The sequence below is a fragment of the Lissotriton vulgaris genome, chromosome 12, assembly GCF_964263255.1.
Source record: "Lissotriton vulgaris chromosome 12, aLisVul1.2, whole genome shotgun sequence".
NCBI classification, from domain to species: domain Eukaryota; kingdom Metazoa; phylum Chordata; class Amphibia; order Caudata; family Salamandridae; genus Lissotriton; species Lissotriton vulgaris.
In genome coordinates, this window is record NC_141700.1 from 318,563,536 (window position 1) to 318,572,988 (window position 9,453).

The following is a 9,453-nucleotide window of genomic DNA, read 5'->3' on the forward strand; positions in this document are numbered from 1 at the left end:
AATAAATATTTTTTTTTTGCTCCCCATGCTATTCCAGTCCAAACCCAGTCATATGCAAATCAGTCTTGACCCCGTTCCCCAAGGGAACAATCCAGACAGAACTGCCAGGCCAGGTACACCCCGGACCTGAAAAACACATCCTGGGACCGGTTTCATGGTAACACCCCTCATCAGCCAGGCTAGGTTGATTCCAGTGGCATTGAGAGCTCTGGACCCACGTCTGGGCATACCCGTCCCACTCAGGGTGACAAATGCAAAAACAACAATTGATAGACAGAATGCTGAATAATTTCAGACTTTCACCCCAATACTTACTGAGCTACTGGATTCCAGCTAGTCTGGTTGATGAGGGGTGAACTCCTGAAACCAGTCTCAAGATGCTTGTTTCTGGTCCAGGGAGGACCTGGTTTGGCAGTTCGGGCTGGACTGTTCTCATGAGGAGCAGGGTCAAGACTGATTTGCATATGGCTGGGTGTGAAGTGGGCTAGCATGGTGGGCAAAAGAACCATGGATTTAACCCTGATCTCTTGACTGGGGGTGAATGTTTGGATTTGTTCCGCATTCCGACGATCAGTTGTGTGTCTTTTGCAGTTATGAGGTCGGTACATGCTATCCCACAAAAGCTATCCCACGCCCTCAGTGCCTCAATGAGAACATGTGACTTACATGTGGGATCTGCAGCCGATGTTTAAGAACCAAGACATCATGCAGAGCTTAGAAACTTAGGACATGGAGGAAGGACCAAGTAATTGAAGCCACTGGACACCACTTCCTGTCTGAGGGGTGTCAAATAAGTGAACTGTTTAAAGGAAGTCTAGGATAGAATAAAAACAGAATGGTGGGAGAGAGGCTCTTCCAGGAGTACAGGAACACTTATGAGGGGAAGGCTGTGCATAATAAAATAGTTATATGCAATTCAGCAGTACGTGTTACATTTCTAAGAACCTTATATCATTTAACGAGCAACTTGACACGGAAGAAAGCAAAAAATGAGTTAATTAGGAAACTTTAATGCTCTTTCGTGTTTTTTCATTGTCTGCACTTATGTATGCAATGCAGCATCAGATATAAAACGAAACCACTGGGTTTTTACCTTGTCTGTGGAATAGAGTGAGAAACAGAACAGAGTTATTATATAATTCTGCTGAACCCAATCCGTGAATAGGGTGTCACGGTAGCTTTCAGTGCTCCAACAAAATACTAACAGAAGCTCCGAGTTACTTTCCTGATTCTCGTCAGGTATAAGGTGTTATCCCTGACTCATCCTCGGATATTATTGTCACGGTCAGCTTTGAGTGACAGGAAGACGTTCCCGGTGCAGCTCGGCGCTATCTGGGATTTCATCTCTGCTGATGAAGGGGTGGAACGAGATTGGAAGCCGTCAGCGTTGCCTGGCCCCGAATGAGGCTGAGCCGTGACTCATCACAGCGCGCGCGCATAGCAGAGCCTGTCAATTTATTTCACACAGCCGGGCCTAATGATTCGCGGGATTAAGCCGGAGTCCTGTCCCATCCAGGCCCTGCCCCCACGCGCTGCTGAGCGTCGTGCAATGTTTTCTCTCAAGAACATGCACTTGTGACAGAAATGCACCGATCCCCGTGTGCTACCCAGGCACTTCAGTCGAATCATGGCCTCCCCCGTGGTGTTTGCGTTTTGTTTTCTAACGCCTCCCACTACAGCGCGAGGCCTGCATGCCCGAGGCAGCCACAGCTCTGACTCACTCAGCCAAGGATCATGTCACCGTGCCAGGCATCTGATGATCTCGCTAATGACATGAATTACTATCATATGCCTAGATATGAGTGCTAAAGGGGTCCGGGCTATGCGTAAGCACTGCGGGGATGCAATGCATATGTTTTTTTGTTAAATACAACAGATTTTAGAGGAGTGCAAAATCGCGGTAAAATGCATGCTTTTTGAAAGTGGAAGGCTTAGACTTAACCACACTACAGACTCGAGTGCCTGTACACGAACTAATTGGTGTCAGCCAAGCACATTGGCCAAACTCCGTTTGCACGCATATACTCAGAGGACTTCCGCACAGGCTCCTGCACGTGAGACTGTTATGTTATTTTATTCAGGATTGCAATGCCGCGTGCGCAGTGTGCGAGGCGGGCTATCGGTGTGCTGTACAAGAAGTCAGTGTCACCTACATAAACGTACGTGTGGGCAAATTAAAGCCTTTTATCCGCGTCGCCGGAGCCATCTCATCAGTCGAGGTTGCTTTTATTTAACATGTTGAACCGTTAACTCTAACTAATGAATATTTTCAAATAATGTTTTTCTTAAGAAAACTGACATAAATGAAGAGATTGTCGTGAATGGTGGTGGTGGTGGTGGGGGGGGGGGGGGGGGGGGGGGTCGTTTTCAAATAGCTTTCTATAATACCGCTAAGAAATAATGACGTTTCAGAATAACTCCATTGCTGATTTCTGCTCAAAGATGTTGCAACTGCTAATGTATTGTTTGTAATTGCATTTATATAGCGCTTACTGCCCCTGACGAGGCGTCGAAGCGCTTTTTCGACGAGTAGCACGCTACTCTGGGACCCATAGTGGATTAGTGTTGAATTAGTATAGTGAAACATGCAAGTACATTTTAAGTGGTGGATAGGTTAGTCAGTTATTTGGATTTGGAATGATAGCAGAAGGATAGAGGAAGACAAAGGTTTGTATTTATATAGCCCCCCCCCCCCCCCCCTTGATGGGGAGTTGACATATGCTATTCAGGAAGCCCATACAGGATTAGTGGTGAATTAATCTGGTGAAATATGAAGTAATTTCAGTGGTGGATATTAGTCAGTTATTTGAAGTGAGAAAAATAGCAGAGGGATAAAAGGGTAAGAAAGGTTTGCATTCATATAGCACTTAATACCCCTCTTAGCAGTGGCGGTTCGTCCATTGGGGGCGTTGGGGCGTAGCCCCACTAGCCATGGACGACCGTCACTGCTGTCACTGGTCTGACACACTGCACACAGCACACTGCGCAAAAAGTAAAAAGTATAAAGTACAATTATGAGCGCGCACAGAATAAACGACAGTGCAGTCATAATTGAGGCCGGAGTCACAACGTGACATCATCGCGATCGTGGGGGGCGGGCCTGCGGCAGTGCAGCGTGTGACTCACTGTGAATATCAGCGTCTGTGGCAGGCAGCAGTGTGCGCATTTAGGACACGTCATTATTATGACTTGCCCACGCATGCGCACACAGGCAATAGCCCCTTCCCTCCTCCTCCTCCCTTAGCTGTCACACAGACAGAGACCCGGGGGAGCCGGGTCTCATTATGGGCAGTTTTAGCCCTGCACTTTAGCCAATCCTGGCGCAGTGGCGATGTTATGCTGCGCCAGGATTGGCTGAGTTAACGAGGATGATGGTGCTGCCGTGCGTGGGTTGGAGGCTGACTGCCCGATCTCTGGTGAACAGAAGGCAACGCGAGGATAGGAGAGATCTTTTGAGGCTCCAATGTTCGTGACCAATCACTGCAGGGCTTTAATATGATGCCTTGCAGTGATGGACCCCTACTCCTGTTGCCGCGCTGGAGTTTAAATCTACTTCCAGCTCCTGCGTATATTTGCCTCCAGGACGACGAAGATCGAAGTGTGGATGGTGCAGGTGCAGTTGAGACGAGTGGTGGTATTTATTCCTCATTCCCAATCTGACCACCACCATGTCACTCGTCATCTCTCTGACTACATGCCACGCTCAGGCCCGGGCCTGGCCTCACAGCAAGCCCGCAGCAAGGCAGCACTGTCAGTGTTGGCCTAATGGCCTCAGAGACGCTGAAGCAGGCAGCCGCCCGTGTGTAAAAATAGAAGGTAAAAAAACCACATCAAAAGTGTACTGTTTACCGTTTCAAATCCCTGTTGGGTGGGATTGGGCTGTAATGCTGTTTACTTTGCACTATAAAAATTGCTGTAATAAGGGTATATAAATATGTGTACTGTACGTGGTTAAACTTCTGCCGCCCTTGGAGCTGGCCTGACGTTCAAACTGTCTGTGCCGATTCCTTCGTTCATGACAGCTGATGTTCCTTCCCCATACCTGTGCAGCTGTCTCCGGTCACACTCCCTTCTTACTACCAAACACCTCTGGGAGGCCAGACCATGAAGAGACTAGAGTGCGCGTGGGCAACACTAGGTTTGAATTCCTCTCGTGCCACACTTGCAGCGGAGTTCCTATGATTTTTGCCCCAGCAATTTGTCCGTTAGTGCAATTTTCATGATAGTGTTTCCTTACTGAGAATATGGCAGAAAACAGGTATTTCTATTTTTTAAGTATATTCTCAGTTAGGAACCGTTTGAAATGTTAACTAACTGATGAAAAGGTAATCTGCACACCAGCGCTGATCATAAAAAAGGGTTTGTGATTAGAGCATAAATCACATAAATGCACCTGCAGAAAACTGTTTTTGCACAGGCTCGCATTGTTCAGGATACAACCCTTGTTTGCTCTCTCGCCCCCTCTAATATTGCTTTCTCACCCGCACAGTCTTACAGCGCAGTTAATTAGAACTACTGCAGCGGTAAACTCATTGCTCGCTCGTGTCTTTTATTTGCTCTGAACATGGTTCCCGTGCTGCAGGTGCTCTTCGCCATTCTGGCCCAGGAGATCAAGGTGCTGCAGGACACCTTGATATGCTTGGTGCACTGGGAGTTGGGGTCATACTGTGCCACAGGTGTGTGGAAGTTAAATGTACAAATCAGAGAGCTTATTAGTTCCGTTTCTTTTGCGAGTGGAATGTAAACAAAACTGCACAGTTACACAAACCTGCACGCAAGGACTTGTTCTAAAATACCACAGAGAGAATTATTTAAAAATTAACATGGTGTTGTCACATGGTTTGTTTTCCCTCAATGATTCTAGTTTATGCAGATTATTGAACTTTAAGAGGTGGGGTGTGCGTGTGCATCCTTGGTAAGGACCCAGCTGTGTGATGTCACTGGTAGTGACATGTTCTGCGAGGTGCTCGGATGCTATGGACTGGAGTCGTACCCTTTAAATTAGCATTTTAGTGTTTCTTTCATGGTTGGTAAATTCATTAATTTCGTTCATGAATGTCTTTATTACTGTTTTTTGTTTATTCAGGCACTGCTCTCTTCATCTGCTACTAATTTTGCATGTGTACTACATTATTGCTGCATCCATGCTGGGTGGTGTTCTTGGGTCACATAGGATGCCTTGGGGCTTGTTCCCTGCATATGTTGCCTGTTTTCAGGCTGTCAATCGCCCCCATTCCTTTTGATGTTACCCACAGTGGCCAAATACCTCACATGTGCATGCATTGTGTGTCTATCCATTACCGTGTGCGCTTCGGTAGTCAGGGCACCATCTCTGTGCAGTGTTCACCATTGTCACCTGGAGTTTTTTCAGATATTACACATCGGCTTAATCAGCATCTGAATACTGATAGGCTGGGTTAGCTTAGCTCTGGGGATAGTCAGTTTGATTACAAAAATGGCGAGAAGGACCCCACAAACCCACCTTATGGCAGTCAGACTCACTCACTAGGCTCACTCGCCACCGAGCACTCACCTCAAACTTTTACGCCCCACTACTTTCAAATGTCACCAGCCGCCACTGCCTCTTAGGTGTTGAAGCGCTTTTCTGGCGAGTAGCAAGGTACTCCAGAACCCATAAAGGATTAGTGGTGAATTAGTATAGTTGAATATGGAATTTGAGAAGTGAACATGTTAGTCTGTTATGTAGGAGTTACCACTCTCTCTTAGGGTGACTATATTGAGTCTTCTTTCTAGAATACTTTGGTGCGTATTTAATTCTACAAATACTAGAACATTCTGTGCGCAGCAGACGTGTGTGCTAATCACACATACTCCAGACCTAGAGGTATCTAAATAACGAACTACGGCAAGGAGAGGTGCAGACATTTACCTGGCAGTCTCAGAACTGTCCCTAAGGCCGCGTACGCACAAACGGGCCTTTACTGCGTTTCATTTGCTCACGAAACAAATCTTACAAGAAGCCATGAAAATGACGTCACTACAGTTCTCAAGACCCCAAACAGACGTCATGACTCGACAAAGCTTTACGGTGTCCACATTGTTGGTCATGCGAGATTGGGTATGGAGATATGAACAGTCTTGTTTTCAGTGGATGCCCCCTTCAAGAATGTTCTCACTGCATCAACAGTGTGTTGCCCGTGGGTTAGTTCTGGCTAATGTATCACATTTCGGGATGTTTGGCTGTGGGTCGAGAATTCCATGTCAATGAGTTGTGTGGGAAATGATGTGGAGCTTGGGGAATGCTGCTGGATAGTGTTATTTGTGTATCGTCTTCATCTGAACACTGATGGAGATACACTACCGGACGAAGAGTGAGCGACATAAGGACGGATCACGTTTGTATGTATTTTCAAGGCGGAGACGTGCCACCTGGAGCCACAGTCGGAGCAAGAGATGTCTAACCTGGGCAGATTGTCTATCTTCATATGGTACCCAAGAATAGGGAGGAAAGTACTAGAATGTTCTACGTGTGGACTATTTTACACAAACTCTATTGTCGCGACTATTACTCTGAAACAGCTATAGTTCTGTTCGTACACCCACTGAATAGACTGGTGGTTGTAAGCTATATAGATGTGTTAGACAAAGTTGAATAAATACCGGTGGTCACACAATCATGAACTGCGTGTTTGTCGCTGCGTACTGTGGGTGTTTTACATAAGGCTGCACACACAGAAATGTAAGCACCGCACAGTGTGTGTCAACCTGGGGTTACGGTGGGAAATGACGTACCTACAAACTAACAGGATAAATAGATTTGTAAATAAAGGCCCACAGTCAGGTACGTTCATAAGTTGTACTTTCTTTGCTTTGGAGAAGGCGCCTAACAGACGTACATAAAAGCATGCCAGCAGTATAACACGTTTGCACAGCCAACCAGTAAGAGGACATTCTTAGAACTGTAAATTGATTAACATAAATTAAAATTGCTGCTTCTGACGTATTACGGCGAAAGACAAACATGCATGCGTACACAAAACACACACAAACGCAAACATGCAGAGCAAGAGCTAGACAGGCGGGCACTAGACCCAGGTGCACACACAGGCAAACGTGCAGAGGGTGAGAGCGAGACACGGACGACAAACACCCACACACTCTAGTTGGGTAGTAAAGATTATACTGGACCAGGCTTTGACTCGGATCTTGACCTCCCCCTCCTGCGGCACGGGCAGGGCTCTCTTAGCCACGCGCAGCTTGTTCAGCCCCCCGAATCCGGATAGCACCACTGCTCTCATTGACTGCGAGTCTCCGGTGGCCCACCCTAGGGCCGGCGGGCAACTGTCCTTCTCCCCACACGCTTCCGGCTCGATCATCTTCTCCGTCTCCTCGGCCGCCTCGGTGCCATCCTTCGCCATGGCAGTGCCCGCGGGGGTGTCCGATCACACCTTTCGGGGGAGGTGGGCAAGGCGATGCTCTCTGGAAATGGGAGGAGGGCACCTGCTCAGACGGGCTTCTCGCTCCTCAGGGGAGGGTGGCAGGGGTGGATAGAGAGTGGCACCGGTGTGCTCGAGCAGCACCTGCTGGGTGCTAGTTGGTTCCCAGGATGCCGCTGATGTGTTAGGCAGATTTTGGGGTGCTGCGGCTCCCACTCCGCCTGTTGCATGTGATGCTCGGATGTGCAATGGCTGCAAGCGACTGGTCCTCTACCATAATACACGGAGTAGCAGCGACCGCTCTCAGCTAAGCCAGCCTCTTCAGTACAGGGAAATGCCGCCCCTCTATGTGCGGTGAGCGCCCTCTGCCTGTTTTAAGTTCAGAAAGAAAATACAAAGATCCGGTCTAACCTACTATAAGAGAAAAGAGAAGTCTGCCTGACCCGGGCTCTGTAGCACAGTGGTACCCAAAAGCTGAGCGTTATTACTGTATTATTTAAGCTGCGACAAATATCTGGAAACACGTCTACATATTGTTTCATTCTCCACGTCGAGTACGAACTGCGATAAGGTCTTACATTTGCTCGGGAAATCTACTGAGCTGGAACAGTAGATATTTCTTACAGATTTAAACGCAACGTTTGTAGGTTCCACCAACTTTAAAAAATGCCTTCCATTCAGTGTGTGAACTGTTTGCAATCCAGCAGGCGGTTCTGCACACTCTGTTCTTCTGCTGATTTTTTAAGATGCGGGCTAAGTTTTGTTCCTTTTCGTTTGATTGCTGACATACCAGCTGATTCCAAGACTCGTGTCCCCATGTTCCTGTTACACGCCCTACAGCCTGTGCTTGTTAATGCATTCGGCTCCACTCTACTCCAGGGCATACTAATAAATAAGGCAAGCAGGCGTCTCAAGTCAGATATGCAAATCATATAGCTGCCTAGTCACTGAAGTCTTAGGACATGGGTGGGGGGCTTTTTCATTACTTCTTCGCCCCCCCCCCTCGTATTAAATCAATCAATGAAGAAACTTTATCGGATTTAAACATAGAACCATAAAAGTAGAATCCATAAATAATTTTTTTTTAAAAACTATGCTCAAACAACGACACACAACTGACTTTAACAAGCATTTGCAATGCAATAGGTCTCACAGTTACGAGAGTTTGAACTATTGGCATTGTAAATGAAAATGCCTTTTATTAATGTGTTGTTTTTAATGCAGATGAATACAAGGCATTTTCATTTACAGTGCCAATAGCTTAAACTCTTGCAAATGCAAGACCTATTACATTGCAATGCGTTTGGCGTTAGGAGAGAGTGTGTCCTGCCTGACAAAGCTTTTTGAGGAAACAGTGCTTGGAGGCTGTAAATTAAAGCCTACAGAGCAACAAAACTTGTAACATGGGGTGTCCTTATGAGAGGTTACAAACACTGGCGTAACAAAAAGTAAGGGGGCCTCTCTGCACGGTACTTAGGGGGGCCCCCTCCGGGCTCAATCAGGAGCTCTTCCGGCCAGAGTTCAGTGCCGAGGGGGCCCCTTGGAGCTATGGCCCCCCGCACCGCATGGGCTGCGGGGGCCTGTATTACGCCCCTGGTTACAAAATGTGAAAAGGCGGTAGTAAGGTGGGAATACTAAGCCTTTTAACCAATGAAAAGCCACTGTTTAAATTGGCCAATGACACAAGCCAATGAAAAATATGGGCAGAGAATGAGCGGAACTTCACGTCCATAACTGAACAGATCATGCCTCACAGAGCAGAGCATGTGCCGCCCAGGCTCGACCTAAAAATGGCCCCACAGCAAAACAGATGTCATACGTTTGTAGAGTCTGCAAGAAACATACCGCAAGGCTACACTTCCTAAAATTGTGTCTATTTAAGAAGGAAATTAAAAATAACTGTTTAATAATAACATTTGCAAAAAAATAATAAATGTAGTAGAGACTGGTCAGAATCCTCATCACAGGAGCAAAAACAAACAAAATTTCTACTATACTGGCCCAATGGAAGGGATAAAAGATTGTATAGCCACCACCCTCGCTCCGCTGAAGAAAC

At 46.9% G+C, this 9,453-nt stretch overlaps 1 protein-coding gene across 1 annotated transcript in view; it reads right to left on the minus strand.

Annotated features, from left to right (window-relative positions):
• VAT1L (vesicle amine transport 1 like) overlaps window positions 1-7,692 on the minus strand; it is a 1,074,333-nt gene extending 1,066,641 nt beyond the window's left edge. The window contains exon 1 of the mRNA XM_086945100.1: window positions 7,150-7,692. Coding sequence (XP_086801226.1) covers window positions 7,150-7,379 — 230 coding nt within the window. The 5' untranslated portion in view covers window positions 7,380-7,692. The remainder of the gene's footprint in view (window positions 1-7,149) is intronic.
• Window positions 7,693-9,453: the final 1,761 nt, after the last annotated feature.